The sequence below is a fragment of the Castor canadensis genome, chromosome 5 (genome assembly GCF_047511655.1).
Source record: "Castor canadensis chromosome 5, mCasCan1.hap1v2, whole genome shotgun sequence".
Taxonomy (NCBI): domain Eukaryota; kingdom Metazoa; phylum Chordata; class Mammalia; order Rodentia; family Castoridae; genus Castor; species Castor canadensis.
Genome location: NC_133390.1, coordinates 159,180,293 through 159,207,047, shown reverse-complemented (window position 1 = coordinate 159,207,047; position 26,755 = coordinate 159,180,293). Strand labels below are relative to the sequence as shown.

Here is a 26,755-nt window from a genome sequence, read left to right as displayed (position 1 = left end):
TGGACTTTTGACCCTTTTCTGCTCCCAGGAGAGAAATTTCTATCAGAATAATAAAAGGTATAAACTGTATATTGTTGCTCCTTTTCTGGCCCTTGGGCAGTTATGCTGCTAGAGTTAAGAATCAGCAGGCTTGTGATACGTGCATGTTACAGGCGAAGTAAAAGATGATTCTTGTTGAGCACTCGGTGGTATTCTATGTGTCTCCCATTCCATACCTTCTCAACCCTGTTTCATGCCCTTTTGTTAAGATTCTTTGAATTTCAAACAAACCATTTTGGCATTTTAAGTATAGATATTTATGACTATTTTCCTTCTTTTTCAAAGACAGAAGGTGTTTACCATCTGCTATGCTTTGGGAACCAAGGTGAATGGTCTGCTAAGGAAGAGCCTCTCTCTAGAGAAAAGAGGGTTCACCCTGCCCCTGTCTTGTCCAGCTTGGTGGTACAGAGCAGTGATAGATATGGGGGGTTGGATTTTTCATGCTTCTCCCTCACAGTCCCAGGTGCCTATGCTGCCATGAAGATCTTACTCAGTGCCTAGCATGTGCAGGGCATTGCCTGGGAATGCAGAGGGTATGAAAATGTGGTCTTGTCCTCCACAAGTTTACAGTAAAGTCTCCAGCAAATGTCCCTGAGCAGTATCTTTTCAAAGGGCTTCACATCAGTGCTTCTCAGCTTTTATTTATTTTACTTATTGTGTCCCTTACTCTCCTTTCTAGAACTGTCTCTTGTTCACTGCTACAGCCTTAGCACCTAGAATAGTGCTCCATTTATGGTTAGCATTGAATATACATTATTGAAGCTTGTTGTTACTGAATATTTTCCTTTAGTCTAGTATCATTATTAATTTATGTGGCTCCATCAAGGATGGTTTCATTCATTTATTCAGGGAACATCTTTATCCCTCACTACATGCCAATCCCTAAATACTACTGGTAGAGAGTATACCAGAGAGAAGTGACCTTACAGGGCTTACAGTCTAGTTTATGCCAAGAGGAGAAAGGAAGTTCAATCTTTCCTAGGTTCAATTCCATATTAAATAGATAAACAAGTAAGATATGAGTTCACCTGCTGTTTTGTTTCACTTTTGCTTCAGGCTTCCTAGAGAAGCTGTCCCTGTGGAGGCTGAGTGTGAAGGGAAGATTGGGTGATGAGTAAGCAAGTCCCCAGGTATTGAGGGAGAAACAACCCTCACCTCCAGGCAGAGGAGTATATTGGGTTTGTAACTTCCTTTGCAAGGCATATCACTAACTGGTTGAGAGTGCTCTGGCACAAAAGCCAAACTGTTTGGGCTCAGATCCCACTCCAACCATATGGCCTTGGGCAAGATACTTTAATCTCTGTGCCTCAGTTTTCCCTCCATAAAATAGGGGTAGAGTACCCACCTGACATCCCAAAGTATTGTGAGTTAAATGAGTTACCACATATGAGGCTTTTTTCTTGGGGGGGGGGGCACTACTGGGTGCTTGAGCTATTTGCCCAGGCTGGCTTTGAACCATGATCCTCCTGATATCTGCTTCCTGAGTAGCTAGGATTGTAGGCATGAGCCACTGGCGCCCGGCACATCTGAGGCTCTTTAAGCAGTGCCAGAGAGTTAGATATTTATTGCTGCTAATTTTATTACTTATTGTTAAGCACTTTTGCCTCCCATGCTAATATAAAAAGAAAGGGAAAGGTAATCTGGCATAGATTTGATGGACTGAGGTTTAGAGTGATTTGTCTCCCAGAGTCACAAAGTAGGTAAATGGCTCTTGGGGCCTAAACTTTGCTTAGAGTTCAGCATGTTTTTTAGTTGGGACTTGAGTGCAGATCACCGAAGAGATCTCTTTAACAGACACAGCATTCTAGCTGAGATTTTTCTTTTCCCTTTGAATAAAATACCCTTTTAAGAACATTTTGCTGAAAAAAGACAAAGAGCGAGAATTACCTTTAGAGATAGGGCTACTCTCAGAGCTCATAAAGCCAAGTGTCACTTCCATTCTTGGGGTTTCTAAACCTCACTCCTTGCTTCACTCTGGGCCTGCCACTTTGGGTGGGAGTGATCTTACCACTTCTACATGGAGTCTAGTTCAGCCATTCTTAGGATACTTAGACAGGTTTCTGTAAGCTATTAACTGAGTGGCAAGTCAGAGCTTTAAAAGAATGTTGTCCCAGAATTCAGGAGGTGGAGGTGGAAGAATCATTTGAACCCAGAAGTTGGAGACCAGAAGTTTAAGACCAGCCTGAATAACATAGTGAAACCTGGTTACAAACAAGCAAACAAAAAAGGAAAAAGATGTTTGACTAGGTGTCAAAAGACATTTCTGTGAACTTTTTTTGGTACTGAGGTTTGAACTCAGAGCCTTGCTAGGCAAGCATACTACCACTTGAGCCATATCCCCAGCCTTCTGTGAACATCTTGACCATTTATTAGCTGAGTGATAATTAGACAAGTCTCAGCCATTCCGTGCCTTTGTTTCCTCATCTCTACATCAGGGAACAACCTCTCTCTCAGATTACTATTGGGTCAGTATTTTGGAAATTTTATAACTCTGAACAGTAAGCAGTAAGGACTCAGCAGTGAAAGACAAACATTCCGTGGCCCATGGAAAACAATGGGGATGCCTGCCTTACTGTTTGGGCTATAGACTTTGGTCTGACCTGCTGTGCCCAGGTAGAGTCGCCAGCTAACTTGATAGGCCCACTTCTTTCACTCCTCATCACTGAAGAAGAAGAAAACAGGGATGTTGGATGAAGGAACTAAGACCCTCAATATGGCAAGAGGCTGGTTTTTGGATCCTCTCAGAAAATGTTGCCATCCAGGTGATGTGCATCTGTTTTAGGATTGCTGAGTGGGAAAGGACACTGGGCCTATGATCTCAGTGTTGCATATAGGTTCTCTAGATTGTTTAGGTGCTCAGCATGCATGACAAGTGACATTGCCTCACCTCCATTAGCAAAGAACTTGCTAACTAGTTTATTATCTGTTTGCATCTATTTGGCTTATCTTTCTGTGCATTTGAGGTGGCCTGTGGTGATGGGAAACAACATCCTGTAGTTTTCCACTGTACCTAGTCTGCCTACATTTAATAGAAAAGTCATTTAAAAAGCAAAGTTATGCCTGCAGCTTTCTGCACTCATAAATGCAATCATGAAACCCAGGGTGTAATTAGGAGCCTGTGACTGTCTCTGGAAATCTGAGTTGTTAGCATCTTCTCGCCGTTAGTCATTGGACCTCATAGCTATAGTTGAATACAGAGGACCCAGAGAAGTGACATCTACTGATGTGTAGTGAATAAATTACTAGAAAGGAGACTCAGGCTCCTAGGCCTTGGTGTGCTGTACCCCTGCACCCCTGGAGACGCCTGCTGGGCTCAAGCTAAATACACATCTTGCTCATATTACATCTTATCCAAGTAAGATTTTCCATTACCACAACCTAGGAGACATTAAGGGCACAGTGATTGCTAAAACCCTACAAGACTGGTTGTCTACATTTTGTGCTGCCAGGGTCAGAAAGTCATCAGTGTGCAATTGCATATAATTGTTGCATTCTTTCTGCACCTTTCTTTTCTCTTTGCTTTCTTCATTGAGGTCTGATTATATGCAAGTCATGGCTTCACCTTTTCTCTTCCATATCCCCATGATGACCTGTGATACTACTGTAGATATTTCTCTTGAATGTGTTCCTTCCTCTTTATCCTGTTGCTGCTTAACATTCGTTCAGTTCCAACTGACCTGCATTATTGCTCAGCATCATGGGGTTTCTGCCTCTGGTCCTTCCCTCAGCCCTCGAATCTATATTGCAAGGGTTACTTTTTGAAAATAAAGCTGTGCAGCTTCCCTATGCTTAGAACCCATCCTTGTCTTTCCTTCATGTGGCATTCAAGGCCACTTACAGATAATACAAACTGCCTTTGAGTTTTGCCTTCTGCTTCTGCCCACCATCAGTTTTTTTTTAGATTTGTTTGTTTATGTTTTTTGGTGGGACTGGGGTTTTAACTCGGGACTTCACTCTTGCAAAGCAGGCACATTCTACTGCTTGAGCCAAGCCTCCTGTCCATTTTGCTTTGGTTATTTTAGAGATGAGGTCTCGTGCCCTGACTGGCCTGGAACTGCAGTCTTCCTGATCTTAGCCTCCCAATTAGATAGGATTATAGGTGTGAGCAACCAGCACCCACCTCATCATTAGTTCTTTTTTGTTTTGTTTTGTTTTTAATGATTCTTTATTTTTATTTGGTGGTAATGGGGTGTGAACTTGGAGCCTTGCACTTGCTAGACAGGTGCTCTACCACTTGAGCACATCTCTAGCCTACCATGAGTTCTTCATCAACTTTCCTCTAAAAATAATTGTGTTTGGGCTGGGGGTGTGGTTCAAGTGGTAGAGTGCCTGCCTAGCAAGCATAAGGTCCTGAGTTCAAACTTCGGTACTGCCAAAAAGAAAAAAGAAATGTTGTTTGTGCTTATTCCTCTCTCTGTAGCTTTGCACATACCACTCTTTTGTTTGAACATACCTGTCTACCCTCTAATACACAGTTGAATGAATGTTACTCCCACACTATTTCCTTTCAGCCCCCACATTATTGCCTTTTTTTTTTTTGTCTTTTTTGTGATAGTACTGGGGTTAGAACTCAGAGCTTCACGCTTGCGAGGCAGATGCTTTACTGCTTGTGCCACACCTCCAACTCTTTTTGCTCTGGTTATTTTAGGGATAGAGTCTTTCTTTCTCCCAGGCTAGCCTAGAATGTGATGCTCCTATTTTACACTTCCCACCAAAGCTGGGATGACAGATGTGCACCTAGCTTTTATCTGTTGAGATGGAGTGTAGTGAAGTTTTTTGCCTGGCTTGAAATTGCAATCCTCCTGATTTCAGCTTCTCTTGTAGCTAGGATGACAGGTATGTACCACCAAGCTTAGCTCTTGGTTGATATGGGGTATCATGAACTTTTTACCTGGGCTGATCTTGAACTGTGGTTGTCCTGATCTCAGCCTCCCAACTAACTAGGATTACAGACGTGAGCTATTGCCATTTTTACATGGTGTGCTAAGTGTGTCTTCCACCTGAGATTATGAACTTCTTGAGAGAAAAAGTATTTTATTTATCTTTTTACCTCCAAGACATATTATAATGCTCGAGTATAGTAGTGCACTCAGTACATACTTACCAAACCTGTACAAGGCAAGGTATAATTCTTCAGACACAAACAGTAGTCTAGCAAGGGACATAAATTACTTCATGGTACTGATGTGCAGAATGGGATAAATGTTATAAGAGAGGCTCTGATACATATAGGATTAAGTCACAGATTGAAGTACGTGTCTGAGGAGAATCATTTATAGTGAGAATTTTCTTTTATTGTGATAAAATATACATTGTAATATTTGTCATTTGTAAATGTGCAATTTAATGTCACTAAGTACATTTACAATGTAAAATCATCACTGTATATACTTAAGACTTTTTCATCATACCGAACAAAATCTCTACCTCAGCCCAGGTAGCCTCTATTCTTCTACTTTCTGTCTATGAATTTGCCTTTCCTAAATACCTCAAATAAGAGGAATCACACAGTATTTGTCTTTCTGTGTCTGACTAAGTTATTAAGGTCCATCCATGTTATTGCATGCAATATATCAAACTTTATGGGGTTTTGGGGTTTTTTACTTTTTAAACTTCATGGGTTTTAATGGCTGAATATTTTTTCATGTAGCTAGCTAGCTAGATACACACATATCTAGATAGATAGATACACATACATATATCCACATTTTATTTATTCATTCATCTCCTGATGAGATATGAATAGAATTAATTACCTTTTGCTTACAGTTCAGTTAATTGTCTTGCTGATTGGGTCTAACTTGATAATTGGCCATCAGTGATCACTAATAAACTGTTTCACTTTCCAAATCTTTTTTTGTGTATGTGTGGTGGTAGTATGGTGTTGGACTCAGAGCCTTGTGCTTGCCAGGCAGGTGCCCTCACTTTCTAAATCTGTATTTCACAGTCTGACCAAAATGTTCATGCACTAGTACTTGTTAGCAGAGGTCATAAGCCCTTTCATAAACTTGGAAGAATAATCAGAAAGATACTTCTTAGAAGTTTTTGTGTTATTCTTCCATAGCACCCATTTTAGAGCATGAAGGATGAAAGATCAATTAATGTTTAACCTGTTTACTTCTGAGAGTTGGTTGACTGTTATTTTGTTGGGGTGACCCTGACTCTGCAATAATTCTTTCTTTTTTCAGTTAGACACTCCCCTCTTTACTACAGAGTTCTGTATGAGTATGTTGACTCCAAAGCTAGAACTCTAGCAAGTGGTAGTAATGAAACAGGAGATTGTCTTGAGAGTTGTTTTAGTGGAAGAGATTGATTTGAGAGAGATATGTGGGTTCAGAGGCCATTTAGGGATAACTAAAAAAACAAAAGTGGGGTAACCTCAGCTAGAATAGAGTAAGTGCATGAACATCCATACATCAGGACTTAATTATAGCAAAAACATTGATTCATTCTACTGGCATGTGCTCAGCAATGTGCTGTCTTTGCCTTCAAGGAGCTCACAGTCTAATGCAGTGTGTGCTTTGGGGGTGGGAGCATCCTATAAACAGATTGTTAAAAGGGTACAGTAAGTGTTCGTGGTGGAAGTATAAAAACCCATATGAAGGAAGAAGTAGGAAGCTTTGGGAAGATGAGAAACTTCACAGAAAAATGAGGTGATATATTTTCTATAAAATGAGGACATTAATACCCCATGTTTAAGATTGTTGTGAAAATTAAACAGATAACACAGAAAAAGTTTTTAATACCAATTCTAGCACTTGGTAAGCATTCAACAGATGTTTACTGTTTTTAGTTTTTAATGAATTGATAAGTGATGACACATACATTGATTGCAATCAAGAGAGAACTCAACTAATTGTAACAAACAAACAAAAAAATCATTAGAAGGTTACTAAGGCTCACAGCATGGAAAGGAGAGTTTAGCAACAAGCCTCAGGAAGGAAAGATACAGGGAAGTTTAACATTAGTAATAGAAACTTATATGCAGTGCTGTCTCTTCGGGGATGACCCAACTTTAGCTGCCTTTTGCCTTTGGTTGTCTCTACTCTCAAAGGCAAGAATCTGATGAGTCAGCTTGAGCTATGTGCCCATGTCTGTGAAGAGGGGCCAAGGTTACAGGATCAGCAGCTTTCCAACTCCTGTGGAGAAAAATATAGGTCATTGACCTAAGGAAGGGTAGAGGAAGAAGAGAGAATATTATCTCAGATACCATCAGAGTACTGATGGTGGAAGCAACCAGGTCAATCCATGTAATAGCTTCTGATGGCCACAGAATAATGAGTATCCTGCCCTGTGGCCAGTGTGACCCATTATGACCATATTTATCTGCCTTTTTCATTGAAAATTCTCTGACTTTTTTTTCTTCCATGTTCATTCTTAAGTATGGTAGCTAAAAAAATGACTTGACTATTATCATAATAGAGGAAAGGAAACTATGACCTTTGTATGTATAGTTTTTCTCCTTCCTTCCTTCCTAATTTTTTTTTTAGTGGGATTGGGTTTGAACTCAGGACTCCATACTTGCAAAGCAGGCACTGTGCCACTCAAGCCACACCTCCATTCTGTTTTGCTGTGGTTATTTTGGAGACAGGGTCCATGAATTATTTGCTCAGGCTGGCCTCAAACTGTGATCCTCCTGATCTCAGCCTCCCAGGAAGCTAGGATTACAGGCTTAAGCAGATGGTGCCTGGCTGATGATAATTTTTGAAGTCCACCATCTATACTTTCTTGATTTGCCATTTAACAAACCTGTGGAATGGATTCCTGTACGTTGTGACCATTCATAAATTAGAACTACTGGTTTTACAATTCTGTCTGCCAACTGTGTGCTATGTTTTTTGGGTCATTTTCAGCTTAGATTTTGAGTATGTAGACCCCATGCAACTAAACTAGAATTTTCAGAATAAATAAGGAAAGGTGTTTTTTTTTGTTGTTGTTGTTGTTCATATAGCACACTTTTTGGTACACTAAAAGTTGAAATTATTAATTTAATTTGTATTTTTGGTGATAGTAGGGTTTGAACTCAGGGCCTCATGATTGCTAGGCAAGTGCTCTATCACTTGAGCTGTGCCACCAGTCCTTTTGCCTTTAGTTATTTTTCAGATAGGGTCTTCCACTTTTGCCTGGGGCCAGCCTCAGACCACAATCCTCCCACTAAGTATCTGGGATTACAGATGTGAGCCTTCCACCTGGCTTATTTTTATTTATTTATTTGCAGTACTGTGGTTCAAGCCCAAGACTTTGTGCATACTAAGCAGAAACTCTGTTACTAAGTTACATCATCAGCCTTTGAAATGATTTTTTAACTGGATTTTAAAAAGGATCATCTAGTGCTTTGTTAGGTTGGCCTTTCATCACAATTGGAACATGCTTTAATCGAGTGTTCACATCATTTTCTGCAAAAGGAAGGAAATTGAAATTGTCCACCTGCCATGTTTTATTATTTTACCTTTTTTTTTTTTGGTGGTATGAGAGTTTGAACTCAGGGCCTCACATTTTCTAGGCAGGTGCTCTATCACTTGAACCACTCCATTAGCCCTGCTTTGTATTGTAGGGTCTCAGGAACTATTTTCCAGGACTGACTTCCAACCTCAATTCTCCTGATCTCTTCCTCCCCAGTAGCTAGAATTACAGACATGAGCCACTGGCACTTGGCCTTGTTTTTAATTTGTTAACAGTTTTCTCTAGTACTACTTAGTATATGCATACACATACATACTCATGCAGAGTTTTGTTTGTTTATTGGTTTTTGGCAGTACTAGGGTTTGAACTCAGGGCCTCACACTTGCTAGGCAAAGGCTCTACCACTTGAGTACGCTACCAGCCCCTTTGTTTGTTTGTTTTTTGACTATTGCTAAACGACCCTCAGCAAATCTTTGTCTTGATGCAAGTATTCATGTATACATAGTTTCTCCATGTCCCCCTTCTTTCTTGTATATCTATTCTCACCCCACTTCTATGTACTCACATAATATTCCACAGTGATCTAACTTCTAACATTAAATAGGCTAGCTAATGGTCACTGCACCTTAGTCTATTCCATATGACCATAGCATATAGTTGGTACTGCAAAGTAAAGCTACTAAATAGATGACTAAAATGTGACCTGTAGTCTTCTGCATTGCATTGTTGCCTAGTAATGAATTTGATATATTCCTTATGCATTGGTGAGCAGCTCTAGCCACTCTTTTTCATTCATTCATTGCAACAATTTCTTATCAATCTGCTGCTGTTATCAACTTTGCCTCAAACCAGTAATCTTAAAGCTCTTTCTTGGTGTCTTCACTCTCATTTCCTGCATAGGGAGCAGGAAATGTTTTTCTGTTTTTCCTTTACTCACTACTTTATCCTATTACACTAAAATAAGCCCTTGCTTAAGCTATTTTTTTTTTTTAAGCTTACTCTTTTTTTTTTGTACTGGGGCTTGAACTTAGGGCCTACACCTTGAGCCACTCCACCAGCCCTTTTTTGTGAAGAATTTTTTTCAAGATAGAGTTGCATGAACTGTTTGCCCTGGCTGGCTTCAAACTGCAATCCTCCTGATCTCTGCCTCCTGAGTAGCTAGGATTACAGGTGTGAGCTACTAGCACCTGGCTAAAAGCTTATTCTTACCTTCAGGTTCATCAGTTCTTATTTTCCTCCCATGAGACATTTTCCATTCTCCCTCCCCTCACTATTATTACCACCATTATCCCTGTTTTCCCAGCAGTGGTTCTTAGACACAGGAGTGTCTTATGACCCATCTGGTGGCTCTTATCTCTAGCTCCCACTTGAATGGGAGTCTCTGAGTTGTGTTTACTCATGACCACATTAGCACTTTTTAGTTCTGCCTCTGCAGATAACCTGAGGTATGGGGCACATGAAGGAATGCCATATTATTTATGGTATTTGTGGCAACATAGAAAATCACTGGAATTGGACTGCTTTGTATTCTAATCTTGATTCTACTAGTTTCTATTATGTAAACTTTCCCAAACATCAGTTTCCCTTTTTATAAAGTAGAGATAACAATGTGCTCTTCAGAGAGAGTCATTGGGAAAGATTAAGAGAACTAATACGCATATAACTCTTAACACATTCTTGGCACTTGGTAAACAGTGAATTATGGGACCCATTTCTGGATTTGATCAATTTTGTGGCACCTGAAAACTGGGGAGAGTAAAGACTTTGTAGAGAATGTAATTTGGGCTTAGGAAATAAGGAGCTAATATCCCTTTATGAATAGACAGAGACAAGAGGAATTCCCAACAGCAGTGTGGCTAAGAGACATAAGAGAACATAACACAGCTGTGAAATGACACAGAGTTGACTTTGACTGAAGAGTAAGATGAAAGTAGAGAGTCAAGAGGAGGTGAGGCAGAAAAAAATGACAAAGGACAGATCTTGAAGAACCTTCTAGAGCTCATGGAGAAGTTAAAATTTGATCTACCATTAGTCCCTACATCCACATAGTCTGGTTCTTCTGTTAAGCAGTCACATAACCTCCTTAAAAGAGTTCCAACAGTGAAAAGGGGAAAGAGGCCAGTGAATTGGCCTGAAATGAACTGGCATCTCTTTAAAGCTAATATTCCTCTCTGAGAATACTACATTAATTAAACATGCGCCTTGCAAGATTCCTTATTGCTTGTGTTCTCTGTTGGTTGTCTCATTCATTAATCTACTTATTAGTAACTCTGAACTCTCCCTCCCCTCCCCCCTGTTTTCTTCATTCCCTTTTTAATATACTATGCTGTTCCCTCGGGACATAAACTCCAGGACCCGTCCCTGGCCTGCTCATGTTTGTTTTCTTTGCCCCTTATGCCTGCCTCTGCTATAACATTTGTAGTATGTGTTAAGTAATCCTTAAGGTAACATTTTTATTATGTCATAAAAAGTGCATGGCAAATATATTATAACTCATGGACTTTGTTTAAAAATGAACGGATAATTTATTGAGTGTGTTACATGAGCCTTACTCCCCTCCCCATTTCAGTGGAGACCTGCTGCTCATTTAGCCTAGTCTCCTATTGAGTGCTCCCACCCTGTGACATGCTAGGAAAGCAGAGCCATGGTTGGCTACAAATGACATCATAGTTTATGTACTCAATAAAAATTTAATTAAGTCATTACAGGAATTGCAGTCATCATTTAACCCTCTGATTTCTTCTGTTTAGTTTATTATTAAACATTCAGTAATACCAGTCACTGAATCCTGATGGCTTATAAAATATCTGCATGAATTTTAATAGCTTAAATAAATGGGAAAATATGAGTAACTGATATAAAAGGAACCTTTCCCATGTGGTGGTGCAGTGTGAATGGGTTTTTATAAAAAGCAAAGCATTATGGAAAGGATAAGAGTTTAATAAGCAAATGGCCCACTATCTAAGAAAAGTTTCTCTTCTGCTGGGGCACCTGTGTATTCATGGGCAGGGTGCTCCGTATAGAATGAACTGGAGAGACAGAACCTGCATGCTAGGGAACCAATGCTTAAGTGAGGGAGTAAAATCCAATAGGGGTGCACCAGAAGGAATATCCAGCTCCTCTTAGCTTCTAGGCTGGGTAGAAGGACCCACTGGGTTGAGTCCAGTAGTTCAGGAAGCTGCTGACGCTCACCTGTTGCCTTCAGATCATGTGTCTGCAGTGATCAAGTTTTCCCCCTCTTCCAGGAAGGGTCCTTTTCATGATCTAATCCAGCCTGGATGATGATATCTGAAAAACATTCCTCACTGTGGCAGTTTGCCATCTCTCAACTAGAGGTGAGGTGGAGAGACAGCTTACAGGTCACTGAAGTTAGAGGACCAGCAGGTAGAGGAGCCTTGCTAATAAGAAGCTCCACTTTTACTCTTCATTTTTCTTGGGCAATAGCCTGCAAGGATACAGGTGCATTCCAAGAGGAGAAAATTTGCTTGTATATACTTGGACTTTGCTGGAAAGCAAGAACTGAGGTTTGCAGAGTAATATGTTGATGATCTCTGGAAATGCCCTGTAGATGGTAAAATAGGAAAAACACTCATAGAAATCAGATTCTAATCCTGGCTCTGACACTAACTTGAAGTGTGACCTTGGACCAAAGGTCTCTTATCTCTTAGGAGCATCACTCCTTAGGGGTATTGAGACAGGTGATCTCTGAGGGCTCTTCTAGCTCCAGAGTTAATGGTGTGATGCCACACGTAAGCTAGCTCTGTCAAATGGATTCAGTGAATGTTGTTTTTCTAGGACAGGCACTCCTGCCTTAGTGTTTTGACACTCCTGGCATTGTCCTTTTGTGACTCTGGTCCTCTTATACAGTTAGGAGAACTACTGGATGGGAGTAGGGAGAGCCCCAAAGTGGGTATCAAGAGGTCTGGGTTAAAGTGTCATCCTTGCATGATAGAAGGTAATGTACTCTAGCTCTGGCCTATTTCCTGACTTTCTTTCATCCCAGCCCATTTGAAAAATGATGTGATAGAAGTTTCTGGAATTTCAGAAACATGGAAGGTGTTCAGCAACAAAAAATAAAGCTAAACAAATCAACTTGTGCCATTGTACAGAACATGCTTAGAGTATTACCCTTGTAAGGAAGGATTCAGTTACTCGCATGCCTGTCTTAGCCTCTTCCCTGGGCCAGGCCCTAGACCAGGTATTGGAGTGCCCAAGTTAATTAGTCATGGTTCCTATGACTCTTGAGTAGTTCCCAGACTGGTGGGAAAGGCAGGTACATAAGGAACTCTAACCTATTTTGTGTACCTAGCAGGAGAAGAGTACACAAAGCTTTGACAGCAAAGAATGGATGGCTAATGTGGCCTGGGTTGAAAGTTGTTGAGAAAGGTCATGGTTTGCACTCCCAGCTACCACAGTCTCATATTTTCCAGCTTCAGGCTTCACAATTCTCTCTTCATTTTTGAAAGGTATCCATGACTATAAAGTTTTGGAACTGGTTTTCATTTTATATAAACAACCAAAAAGGTATTACTCATTCCTTGCATTTGCAGAGCACTCTGTACTTTACCAAGCTTACGTTGTTAAGTTAATGAATGAATGCATACTAACTCATTTGCTCTTGAAAACAGCCCTTGTGTGCAAGATATTTAAAAGACAAGAAAATAAACTCAGACTGTTATTTACTTGCTCAAGATCACATTGACACATACATAGCAGAGCCATGACTTGAACCCAGGTTTTCTGACTCTTAAGTACAAATCCTTTTGCCTTTTTGCTCTTATGAGACCAGTGATGAGCCCCAGGGTAAAATCATTCTCTTGAAAGCAGGAACCTATGGGTGTAAGGGGCATTAACTTTAGATTCAGACTGACCTGAATGTTAATCCACCTTTATCACTTACTTGTTGTGTGACCTAGGATAAATCACTTGACCTCCCTGAGTCTCTGGGAAGTCACCTACCAATGACTATAACATAACTACTTCTCTGAGTTCTGTTGAGGATTAGAGGAAATGATGTCCATAAAGCAGCTGGCCCATGACAGGTATTTAGTAAATGGAGGTGACGGTGGGCATGGTTGTGGAGAGGATTATTAAACATGAGTCTTATTGTTCGTATAAAGTCCAGTATGACATTTGGCAGTTTCTAAAACCTGTCAGGTTAAAAAGTAAGTGAGTCTTTACTCCATTTTATGTGCTATGCCAGGATTTCTGCTGGTCCCAGAGAAAAATACAACTTGGACCCTGCTCTTAAGCATGTTACTGCCTGCAGGCCCAAGTGTTACCTTACTGAAGACATCCGATGAGCCATACTCCAAGCTCTGAAGGCACCTGCCCATTCCGTGAAAGGAGTCTACCAGGGTCTCAACAACTCATAGAAATTATATTTCTAAAATAATCTCTTAGCACAAATAATCTTATTTCAGAGCTGCTAGTCTTTCTTCCCACCTCTGACAGTGTCATCTTTTTTTTGTCTGTCACCATGACAAACTCTCTGAGCAGTCCTTAAAACGACATCTCCTAGTCTGGTGCCAACATATCTTCACAGTGATCCTGCCCAGTCACCCTCCCCAACACCCCAAACATTCTTTTTCCAGTTGTTTACTCTGTACCTTGTTCCCTGTCTTAAATGCCCTCTCTCCTCTCTTTCCCTGTACTGTCAGACTCCTCCTCCCAGGTCCACTTCAGTTCTTTCTTCTAGAGCACTCTTTCCAGCTCCTCAATAAGAGATCATTTGCACTGAATTTCACTAATCTCTTAGCACATTTGGGACAGGATTTGAGGCAACAGGTGGCATTAGTGGGTTTTTGTTTGGTTTTTTTTTTAACTGTTTTTGGTTTTTTTTTTTAACTTTGTCTCCATAGGATCTAGTACAAAACCAGACATGTAGTCAAGGGGTCAGTACATTAAACTGACTGCTTTATAAACTGAAAAGATGGTAGCAAATTATAGAGAATCCTGATAGATGAGGGAATTTGGAATGGTCTGGCAGTTTGATTTGTTAAGAGTTCCCTTCTCTTTGTTCTAGTAACAGACTGTGACAACTAAGAGCCTAAGATCACATTTTACTTTTTCCTTTCTTTCATACTTTTGTTTTTACCATTTGTTTTTGTAGGTTAATTCCTATATCCTGAAGAAGAACATGATCCTCATGACAAATAATTTCTATGCAGCAATCTTGGGATATGATGAGGTAAGCTTATTCGCCATGTCTTAGGCACAACAGTAGTCTCCTCCAACAAAGTCTTTCTTGGGAGGTGGGGGGTGATACTGGGGTTTTGAATGCAGGACCTCACACTTGTAGACAGGTGCTTCAACCACTAGGCCAGGGCTTTTTGTGAATGAATTTTTTGAGATAAGTCTCTCAGACTATTTGCCAGGGACTGGCTTCAAACCTCAGTACTCCTGATCTCTGCCTCCTGAGTAGCTAGGATTACAGGTGTGAGCCACTGGTGCCTGGCCCCAACAAAGTCTTTTGATGACCGTGTCTGAAGGAAGTTTCCATCTTCACTGCCTGCCTTTATGGCTTAGTATTTATTTCTTCATCTTCATTGACTGGCTTGCCAGTTCTTGTGAAAGAGAGCACTACATAATATAGTCACATCATTTAACTAGTCAGCATTTGTTGAGTGCCTGCTGGGTGCTGGATGGAGGGACAAAGGCAGATCAGACAGTGTCTCAGCCCCAGGTGCTTCCAGGGCGAGGAAGACAGTCACATGTAAGCAGCACAGAATGTCAGACAAATTACACATTTTTTTTTTTAAAGTTCATAAAACTGTCCATAACTGATTGAAATAGAAAATAGAACGCCCCTTTCCCCTCATGCCCACTTCCCTGCTGCAGGAGAAAACTTCATTCATAGTTTATTAGATGTCCTTCCAGATGTTATTTGCACATATGCAAGCATTAGCTTTTCCTTGTTATGAGGAAAAGGAGGTGCTCTGCTATACACACTGTTCTCCAACTTGCTTTGTTCACTGAGTGAATTATCTTGGGCATCAGTCTTCCCAAACTGAAACTCTGTACGCATTGCACACTGACTCCCCATTTCCCCAGACCCTGGCAACCTTCACTTTACTTTCTTTCTCTAAGAATTTGACTACTGTAGAAACCTTAGAATATTTGTTCTTTTATGACTGGCTTATTTCACATTGCAGAATGTCTTTAATGTTCATTTATAGTATCTATCTCATCTTTTCCTCAGAACTTTTATTATGGCTATTTCATGCATAAGGAAAACTTTATTTGTGAACACCTGTGTGTATACCACCAAGGTTCACCTTTTCTTCCATGTGCTTCTAAACTCATTTTGTGCTTACCTCCAGATTTAATACAAGCATCACTCTCCTGAGAAGTGGTCCCCGAACTTCCCCAGGCTTAGCTCATTCTCCCTTCCCTGTTCTCTCACAGCATTATCACCCTAGCTGGCTGGAGATTTCTTCTGGGAAGTGACAGTGCCTACCATGTATATTTTTGCTACCTAGCATAGTGCTTAGCATGTAATAGGTGATCAGTGAGGAAGGGAGGATATGCACAAAGGGATGAAAGTAAGAAACTAGAGTTCAGGCTGGAGGAATTTTTACTAGTATGAAGACAGAAATTAAAACCAGGAGGGCAGTAGCTCATACTTGTAATCCTAGCTATTCACAAGCCAGAGAAAATCAGGAGAATCGTGGTTTGAAGCCAGTCCACGCAAATAGTTTGTGAGATGCTATCTCGAAAATACTCAATGCAAAAGAACTGCCAGAGTGGCTCAAGTGGTAGAGCACCTGCCTAGCAAGTGTGAGGCTCTGAGTTCAAACACCAGTACCACCAAAAACAGAAAGGAAGGAAGGAAGGAGAAAGGAGAGGGAGAAAAAAACAGAACATAGCCAGGTATGGTGGTATAATCCCAGCTGCTGGGGGCTGAGGTAGAGGCAGGAGGATTGTGAGTTTGAGAACAGCCCAGGCAAAAGCAATGGTGTCTCAAAAATGTCTCAAAAGCAAAATAAAAACAAAAACAAAAAAGGAATGGGACATAGCCCAAGTGGTAGACTGCTTGCCTAGCACACATAAAGCACTGGGTTCAGTCCCCAGTACCACAAAAATAAATTAATTGAAATGACATGCTTAGGGTCATGGAAATAATTAAAATTGCGCTCTTCTAATTCTCAGTTTACTAACTATCCTCAATCATAAGAAAGCAATTTAGTTAGATTATACATAATACAAACATCACTAATTTAACAACTTTTTGGCAGTGGAATGGGAATTGAGAAACATTGCTTAAATGTACATATCAGTTGTTAAATTAGATGTAGTCTGATTTCAGAAACTCTACAATATATAAAAGAATGAGGCTTAGTATTTGTTTGTGGTCTCTTGCAGATAACTGTTGGCTCAGTTGATTTCTTTCATCAGTATTAATAAGATGTATAGAATTATGTTTCTTCTCTGTCCCTCACCCTTGTCCATTCTGGCAGAGCCATTTTACCTGAACATGACCAATCAAAGAAGTAGCATGGGGTACTTTTAATTTCTAATTCCCAGCCCCTTTGAAGACTCATTCCAGGAAGAGTGCTGGCTGAGTCTTCAGCAAGCACCCAAGTGACAAACTTGTGAGTTAAAAAGTTTGGGAAATAGCTAGTTACCTGGAACACTTTCTAGTGTCTGGTTCTTGTCCCCAAAGATTCTGATTTAATTGGTGTGGGTGGGCATCTGTAAAAGATCCCAGATGATTTAAATGTGTGATTCTAGAAGTTTTCTTAAATTTTGAAGTACATTCAAATCACCTAGCAACTAAGGCAGAATTCACCTTTAGACTCAGCAAATCTGAGATGGGTCCCGAGATACCGCATAGCTAACAAGGTACAAGTGATGTCGGTGCAGCCATTTTGCAGATCACTTTTGGAATCACAAGATTCTAGAACTGTCCAGTACTAGGTATATGCTACTATTTTGATTTAAATAAGGGGTTGAGGATGTAGCTCAGTGGTAGAATGTTTGCCTAGCATGTGTAAGGCCCTGGGTTCATCCCCAGCACTAAAAGAAAACAAAATAAAACTTCTCTAAATTATTTAAGTAAAATTAAAAATACAGCTGGGGACTGTACATTGTAATCCTAGCTACTTGGGACGCGGATATCAGGGGATCACAGTCACAATTCAGGGCCAGCCCAGACAAATATTTTGCTAGACCCTATCTTACAAATATTCAACACAAAAAAGGGCCAGTGAGTGGTTCAAGTGGTAGAGTGCCTACCTAAAAGCATGAGACCCTGAGTTCAAACCCCAGTACCACAAAATAAATAAATAAATAAAAATTAAATTCAGCTCCTCATTGCTAGCCTTATGTTAGGTGCTCACTAACAGTATATGGCTAGAGGCCACTATAATGGACAGTGCCAATACAGAACATTTCATTATCACAGAAAGTTCTGTTCTTCAGCATCCTCTTTCTACATTCTTGCTTACATTATGCCTTTTCTCTGGAAACTTTTGGAACTTTCCTACTTTTCTACTTTTATGAAGTCAAATTGCTTGCTAGGCAAGCTCTCTATCACTTTAGCTATACCAACAGCCCCTGTTCCTGCTTTTGTATGCTTTCTCTCCCATTGCTTACCCTCCAGGGGAGGTCATTTGCCTCTCTGCTGTGCAAACACACGGGAGTGAGTAAGACTGTCCTGGACACAAGGTGTTGAAGGCAGTAGCTAAGGTCAGCTTGGTGCCTCAGAGCCAGGTTCAGGACCTGGCACCTTGTAGAGCATTCTGTGTGTATTTAATGCATTAATATTCTCTCTTGCTTAGAATGTCCTAAAGCCCTTTCACATCCCCTCATTCCTAAAAGCCTGCTTCTCCACACCTTTCCCTTACCTCTTAGTTCTCTTATGCTTATGTGGAGAAAAAATAACTTTATTGAATGTCTGTCATGTGAGATGTGTTAGGAATATATCAAGTGAATCAAACAGACATGGTCTGGCTCTTTACCACTAAACTTTCCTCCTCTTCCTCCTCCTCCTCTTTTTTTTTTTTTTTTTTGGTGGCAGTGGCGGTATTGTGATTTGAACTCAGGGCCTTCCACTTGCTAGGCTGGCACTCTACCACTTAAAAACAATGAAGGTTGTTTTCCGAATAAGGTCTCACTTTTATGCCCAGGATGACATGGACTTCGATCCTCCTATTTATGCTTCCTGCATAGCTGGGAAGACAGATGCCACACCTGACTAAACTTAGCTTCTCTCTTCTAATTGAGAGATGGACAACAAACGAGTAACAAGGAGACAAAAAATAAATGTCTAATTACAAATAGAGTGCAGTGATGAAGAATAATAGGAGTATTATTTAGGGTGAAGCAGAAGGGTGTCTCTGAGGACTTATAACACTAGTGAAGACTGAGAAATGAGGAGGCATGTGCAGCACATAGCTTGGGGTCTCACAGTGCAGTTTAGGATTTTGTTTGGGATTGTGTTGTGTGCTGATTTGATGTGCACTAGCTTTGTCCCTCTAGATTGTAAGCTCACTGAGAGCTCAGCCCATGTTACTATAATTCTGTTTTTAGCATCATGCTAAGCACATAATGGTGTCAAATCAGTCTTCACTGAGTGAAACTCTGCCACTCTAAACCCATTACCATAACCAGACCCTCTAGTGCCAGGACAGTACCTCAGTTTCCTCTCAGTTCATCTAGACTTTGTATCATGATGAAAACAAGTAGGCTCACCATTAGATTGTGTGAAAGTTGTCTTGCAACCTAATGTTTAGCCTCTAGGTACCCTGTTTCCTTTTCTGCTTTCTTACATTGAAATTTGCATTCTCAGACAAGTCTTCCATTTGTTTTCATGAGTTACTAGCAGTCTAGTGGAAAGAAGGCTGCAGCTGGGTTCGATTATCAATGTAGCCATTTCCAGTGCATTGGCACTGTGTTCCAGAGACTGTGTCATGCCTAGAGCTAAGTAGTTACCATCCTGACCTTGGAAGTGCAGGCTTGTTTTGCTTCTACCACCAGTTAGCCAGCCAACCTCTGAGTCTCAGTACTTATCTTTCACCATAAGGTAATAATACCTGTGCGGCATGGCCTATGTAGTCATTAGGCACTGCTGTGTAAAGAAACCCAGACAGTCTGGAACAGTCAGGTTGTTAGCACTGCTAACTTGTCCTGGTCCTTCTTTTCCCTCTGACTGCTCAGGAACTCCTGCTTATAGATTTGTCCCATCCCCTCACAGCCATTTCACCTTCCACCAAGGCTGTATATTTGCAGCAAGCCATGGTTGACAGGCTTTTCCTGACTTGGGTTCTGCTCATTCTCCAAGCCCTTATGACACCTACTCTGTCTCTTAGTCCTTCCCATGCTACACATATAGATCATTGCCAGTAGCATTCCAGCCTGTACCTAGGGCACTTCAAACATAGGCAGGCTGTTGTGTTAGCAAATAGCTTAGAGAATGACGATGTGCTTGAACTTGTCCTTGGCTTCTATTGCCATCTGCTAGAAGAAATGGGTTTTCCCAACTTAGCCATTATGCCAGTACAGTCTTCAGCTGTGGAACTGTGCAGTTATTTAGCATAAGGTGTCTGCAGCAAGTGGAATGCTTTTCACCCAAACTGTCACCTCCTTACACTGAACATGGCCTTTCTTGGCAGTGGGCCTGGATTCAGACCTCATATGCTACAATACCCAAGACTGTCCTACAATGTCAAAAAATGCTGCTTGGCCTTTGTAATGTTTATCACTTAAAGAACCTTTCATGGCTATTGTCTCTTAATGTTCACAGCTTTGTGGTGTAGGAATTATTAGCTTGTTTTTTGGTTTGTTTGGTTTTTATTTTCTGGTGGGACTGGTGTTTGAACTCAAGGCTTTGCATTTGCAAAACAGGCACTCTGCTGCTTGAGCCACACCTCCAGTCCATTTTGATCTAGTTATTTTGGAGATGGGGTTCTCGTGAACTATTTGCCTGTGGTAATCTTGAACTACGATCCTCCTGATCTCAGCCTCTGTCCCTTCATTTCTTTTAATAGCTGAGAAGTTGGAGACTCAGGTTTAACCACCACAGTTGAGCTTGGTAGTGGCAGAAGTAGGACTTGATCCAGCTTTCTAACTCCAAGTCAGCACTTTGGTTCCACAAAATAACTTGGCTTCCAGGAAGAGCAACTTCTCAGGGCCTTTCCCTTCAATCACCCTCATCCTCTCTCACCTAGAGGTCTGAGCTAGAAAATGGCTCTCTGCTTAGCCTCTCTGATATCTGGGCTTCTCAACAGGGTCCTCAGTGCCAGGAGGGGCAATGTCAGATACACACATACACAGGCCCTACGCAATCTTGCTGAACAGCTTGTTTTCCTATATTTAAGGATATGCTAGCACAGTCATGGCCAGCCCAGAGATGAGTGATAGGGAAGGCAAGATACCTAGCTGCATTTCCTAAAGAGCCAGCTGCCTTGCAGATTTGTGCCCTTGGGTCAAGCAAGAAGGCACAGTCCATGCCTGCCTCCATTCCCAAAAAAACAGACTCACAGTACTGCCAACCCATGCTCATTTCTCTTCTTGGCCTCTCAAATGTTGCTTGGGCCAGGTACAGTGTGGTAGAGAAGAGGGAACTGGACCTGGGAAGGTCCATCAAACATGAGTCCCATCTCTGTATTACCTCAGCCAGTGATGTGGCCTTTCTGAGTCCCATGTTTTTCCTCTGTATAAAATGAAGGGGTTGAGCCAGACACTTTCATAAGCCCCCTTTCAGCCCTGTCATATAACTGCCCCATTTCCCTCTCACAGTATTGGTGAGGTACTTCTGGGCCAGTTCTTTGTTTGCTGTCATGTCACAGTATCCCCATCTTGGCTGGGGGCTGGTGGCTCACACCTGTAATCTAGCTATTCAGGTGGTAGAGATCAGGAGATTCATAGTTCAAAGGAAGCCCCAGGCAAATAGTTTGTAAGACCCTATCTCAAAAAAACCCAACACAAAAACAGGACTAGCAGAGTGACTAAATTGGTAGAGCGTCTGCCTAGCAATGTGAGGCCCTGATTCAAACCCCAGTACCACCAAACAAAAAAGAAAGAAAGAAAAATCCCCAGCTTTTGCATCATGGCTCTGCGGTACTCCCTGGCAGACCAGTTGTACTCTCTGTTTCAGGGGATCCTTTCAGATGATCATGGGCTGGCTGCTGCCCTCTGGAGAACCTTCTTCAACCAGAAATGTGAAGATCCCCGACAGCTTGAGTTGCTGGTAGAATATGTAAGAAAACAGGTAAGCAACTCCCCTTCCACCACACACAGAGTCTTATGGAAAGTGGGTTCTCCTGAGTTTTCAGGGGCCAGTCTGAGGGAATACTGACCTGATTATATCAACAGATATCGATGGAAAATGAGTGCTTTTTATGTGTCCAGCCAGGAGGTTGGCCAAGGGTCAAAGGAATGGGGCTAGAGAGGCATAGGTACTGAGTAGCCTTCTGCTTTCAGAAAGCTGTAGTCATTCATTCACTACACATTTCATTTCCTACTGTGTGACAGGTACTGTGCTAGGTACTGATCCCGCAGAGTCCTAGGAGATACAAGTATAGGGCACAGTGGAGCAGCCACTGTAAGACTACCTTTTGGGCCCACTTATAAATTCACTCCCTACTACTGACTTCCAGAGACACCACCTGTCATCCTTTCCCAACTGACAGCTCTCCACAGTCAAGTAGGGTCCCCCAACTTCAGGTTTCACCCCTCTGACTCCCCAGGGCTCCCTGACACCAAAGCCAGAAGGAACCTCACAGCAAGGACTACTGAAGCACATGGCTTTCTCCAGCCCATGCAAAACTAACTCCTGATTTCTTACCCCAGATCTGTATTGATGGGAAACTCATGCTTTCTAGATGAATGGGCTAAGTGACAAGGAGGAGGAACATGGAGGCTTTTCCAGGGTCTCTTAGTGAGTCATCTTGCACAGCTGGCCTCAGACCCCAAGCTGGGTGATTCATGTAGCCATTAGAGATCTCAGCTGCTATCAACAGCTCGTCAGCTTGGGTTGTCCATGAATCACACCTTTGTTTCATGGACCTGGACTTGGGGTTAAAGGAGCCTCACCCCACAGTTATTCTCTTGTTCACCTGTATCTGTGGCCTCCAAGCCTCCAACAGCTAAATAAAGGAAGGACAGACCTTAGCTCTTGAGCACATGAGGCCAGTAGGACTAGCTAGTTGATTGATGGAAAAGTGACATCTTGAGGTTCCTCAGATACAGAGGGTAAAGACCCCCAGAAGCCAGGACTCTCATTGGACCATTCTTCAAATCTGTCAAAGCCAGGGAGAAAGCACTGTGGCCAAAGGGCTCCTCCCAAAGAGAATTCTGAGATCCACACTGTTGCCTGGATTTGACTTCAGACAGGAGGAGCAATCGGCAAAGCAAATGCTGTTTTCAGAGAGACTTACCCAGCTTTTCCATCTACCATTGTTTGTTTGTGCCAGAGGCCACAACAAGGAACAGCTGGGACCTCTCCAGGGGCCCAGAAGGAATGTGACTGCCACAACTAATATCCCTGTAAGAAGTCTCATTGCCCCACTTAGAGCTGGGCAGTGATGGGGCTCTTAGGAAAAACAGGGAGCTTTGATGGGGACCCACTTCTGTCAGTAAGCCTTTAAGCCAGGTGTTGTGCTGGAGGAACAGAGATTAATGAAGTCCAATCCTGCCCTCAGGGAGCCAGGCAAGTGCAGAGCCAGCCAGTCTGTGATTTAATCCATGTAGGACAGAGCACTAGGAAGGCCAGGGAAAGAGAGGTGCATTCTGACTGAGTGGATCGGGGAGGCCAGGAAGCTGGACAGAGTAGTCCTATACCTGATGCAGCCTGGTAACCAGTCAGAGTTTATGTTGAAGTTTGCAGTCCAGGAGATGTTTGGGGTAGAAATGGCATTGTTGAATTTCTTACCCTAGAAGAGATGCAGGGCATATGGAAAGCTAGACTTGAGATATTTGTAAGAGACTGAGGTTGAGGTCAAGGAGCAATAGCCTAAAGATAGAAGAAGAAAGAGTGATGAGTTCTTGGAAGAAGGGATGATCAAAGACCTAAGATGAAGCCCAGGGTATTCCATCCTCTCCCTCTGAGAGAGCCTCATCTTTCTGGATCCAGTGCTAACTCCTGCTCTGATCCACTTGGTGACTTTGCCTGTCCACTTGTGAGCATTTCTCATTTGCTGCCCCCTCTACTCGCAGGCAGCCTGAGGATCCTCCAGAGGTGTTCTCTGCTCTCTGAGGCTCAGCTGCTCCTTAGCTCACCTGCTTCTTGCAAAACTGACCCCCCGCCACACACACACCTCTGCAATTGTTTCCATTTGTCTGTATCATAGGTGACTCTCTGCACAAGGAGTTATGCGCCTAAATTCCTTAATAGATCTGAGAGCACCCAGGAGCCTGGTGTTGCCTAGGGCAACAGCTCTGGAATTCATTCTTTCCATAATACATCGGCTGGATGTGCAAATGGGAGAAAGCCTAGAGGGGACATGACCACTGAATCCAGATGTCAGAACATCTGCCAATTGTGGGGAGCAGGAAGATATGCCACTTGGTCCCCCTAGTTTCAGTAGGCACAGTGAGGATCACTGGTGAAAGTCATAGCAGAGCAGCAGGCAGGGGTGTCTCTGGGATGACAACCATTTTAAGCAGCAGAGTTATCAGGGATGGACTCGCCCAACCATTCTGTGGGGGAAACTGGGCCCAAAGGAGGACAGTGGAGGTGCATATATTAGAAAAAATAGTTGGAGTGACTAGCACATATGCCTTATCATTTAATCTTTCCATGAGGACAGGCTTGTTCTCCCAGCAGCACTGTATGGAGTGCAAGGGAGGGTGCAGCAGGGGGGAGATGTGTGGTTGGTGGGGATGGTGTGTTACATGTGTGTGGTGCGTGTGTGTGTGAAGGGAAAATAGAGGTGTGAAGGGAAGTCCCTAAAACCTCAATGAGTTTCCACAGCAATTTTTTCCCCATCTCTCCTTAATGAAGTAATCTGGGAAATCAGGGAACTCTGGCCAGGAGCCCTCCATCCTTCCCTCTCTTTCCTGTTCTTGGGGAAGTTGGTGTCACCTCACTTAATGTCCTTCATCTATCCCATTCTCTGCTCTCATGGCTGCAGATGCAGTACCTGGACTCCATGGATGGTGAAGATCTCCTTCTGACAGGAGAAGTGAGATGGCGTCCTCTGGTGGAGAAGAATCCACAGAGCATCCTGACACCTCGTGCTCCCACTTATAATGATGAGGGTCTTTGAGGGCCAGTCTCTCTGGACAGTTGGCCAGCTGGTTTTGAGGACCCTTGGTCAGAGAATTGCCTGTTTGGTCCAGGATCCCATAGAAAGGGTCCTGAACTGACCTTTGAACAGCAACTGTCAAATATCTGGTCCCATTGTGTTAAGTTTCTTCTCCTGTGCCCAGGAGTCTGATCTGGTGGGGGCACAGTGATGAGAGAACCCCAGCTCTTCTGAGGTGTCCTCTCCCTCAAGAATAGTCCCAAGCAAGAGCTTCCCAGCATACACTCCTCAAGTCCCTCCAGCAAGTGTATGTGACTGACAGCTTTTAAGGGGACTGCTCCACCTAGGCCTGCTGTGCCTAGGAGCAGTTTTTATTCTGTTGAGTCAAGATGGGTAAGCACACTGTCCTCTGACTTTGAGCCATGGGGTTGAGTTGGTCATTAAAAGAAACAGAGACTTATCTCTGCCACAGCTCTTCTTTACTGCAGAATCTTTTAGGAACTTAGGTGAGATGGTGGATGTCACAAGCTAAGGAGCAATGCCCAGCTCAGTTAGAGACAGGGAGAAGAATAGGTCAGAGGATCTCTGTTGCTGTGCTTACCTCAGGTGCACAGAGAGGTGTCACCATCTGACCCAGGCACAGCCTACAAAGCATATCCTCTGAAACCTAGGGAGCCTTTGAAGGCCAAGGGGCTTGTCATATCCTAAGTCATTTAGAAAGAGGCCTCAGAAACAAAGGTCCCTTTGTCACCCCCAGTGAACTGGACAAGAAACATGTCTTTCCTCTTTTGGCCTCTCCTTATATGAGATACTTAGCGAAAAGAACATTATTCTGGCTTAGATGTACTGTCCCAGGACCCAGTCCTGTGCCCAGCTTTCTACTTTCTCTTCAACTTCTGGAGCATGTGTTACAGAGCTACCTGGTCTGAGAACTTGAGGACCCAGTTCCCCTCCCGACTCAGAGTGTGGGTCATCTCTTGGGGGATTTTCTTAAATTGAAGAAAGGGGGCGGGGAACCTCCTTGCCCCTCCCTCCCCCATCAAACTTCCTTCATTGAACTTGCTATAAAATGAGTCATACAAAGAAACTCTATACGGGTGAGGTATATCCCACTTCTGTGAAAACATTACAAATCAAACCGCCTCCTCTCAGTTTATTTAAAATGCTTTTGTTGCAAGCGGAGCTCTAGAGTGAAGCCTCCTCTGTGTGTGTAAGATAATAACACCTTGTAACTCATTACAGCTGGGCATTATTTACATAAACCAGAGCTGAGCCAGGCAGGAATTTGCTGATTAATTTATTTTTAATGGAGTGAAGTATACCATGCACCAAAATAAACTTTACTGTGTGTACCTAACTGCTCCTGGAATGGATGGAAAAATTAATGGAACGGATTTTGGCTCCCAACGCTGCACATTAATTCATATATAAAAGTTATTTGAGCGTTTACTCGTTTGCTGCCCAGGGCAGCTCCCTAGCCACAGATCCTAGCCCACAGCTCTAGTTTAGCTACTGGGCTTGCTTTAGAATCCTGAAACCTCAAACTTGGAAGGAACTTTAAAGGTCACTAGAGTCAACCCTGGTCCAGGGTTGACTGCCCTTCTTAGCATCCCAGATGGCCTGTGTTCATGCAGACCTGGGCTGACTCCCTCCAGCAACAGATAGATGGTCTTTGTTGCAGAACCTATATCCAGCTTTTAACATGGAGCCATATATGAAAGCCATATTGGACCTGTCATGTCTGTGATGTACCAAAGCCCTCTCATTATCACCATAAGCATCTGTCACTAACTGTGCCAATCCCCCTCCCCATCAAGGTAATATCCAGGTACTTTGGAGGCAACAGGCTCTTTGTTTGACCCCTGCCTCTATTGCCGCCTGTTTTTATGGGTCTCTAAATGGTTTCTTCCCTGAGCAAACTGAACCACTTGAGGTTACCTGAAGTGACCATGCTGCTAATTCATCCATCCCACTGCTAACTAAAGAAATCCCAAACTCTCTCAAGCATCACTTCCCCTGCCCCATCCCCATACCCAAGTACACTGTCCAGCTTTCCAAGGTACTCTTTGCAGTGTTCTCTGCTTACTTTACACCTGCCTTGCAACACTGAGGTGATTATTTTC

The 26,755-nt window shown here is 42.5% G+C and overlaps 1 protein-coding gene across 5 annotated transcripts in view; it reads left to right on the top strand.

The window, feature by feature from the left end:
• Positions 1 to 26,587, top strand: part of Uqcc1 (ubiquinol-cytochrome c reductase complex assembly factor 1) — a 91,422-nt gene extending 64,835 nt beyond the window's left edge. For 4 of the 5 annotated variants that reach the window (XM_074074621.1, XM_074074620.1, XM_074074622.1 and 1 more), the window contains 3 exons: positions 14,555 to 14,632; positions 21,542 to 21,655; positions 24,519 to 25,989. In XM_074074621.1, coding sequence (XP_073930722.1) covers positions 14,555 to 14,632; positions 21,542 to 21,655; positions 24,519 to 24,653 — 327 coding nt within the window. In that variant the 3' untranslated portion in view covers positions 24,654 to 25,989. Of the gene's footprint in view, positions 1 to 14,554; positions 14,633 to 21,541; positions 21,656 to 24,518 lie in introns of all 5 variants that reach the window. The other variant, XM_074074624.1, reaches the window with a different exon arrangement.
• The last annotated feature ends 168 nt before the right edge of the window (positions 26,588 to 26,755 follow it).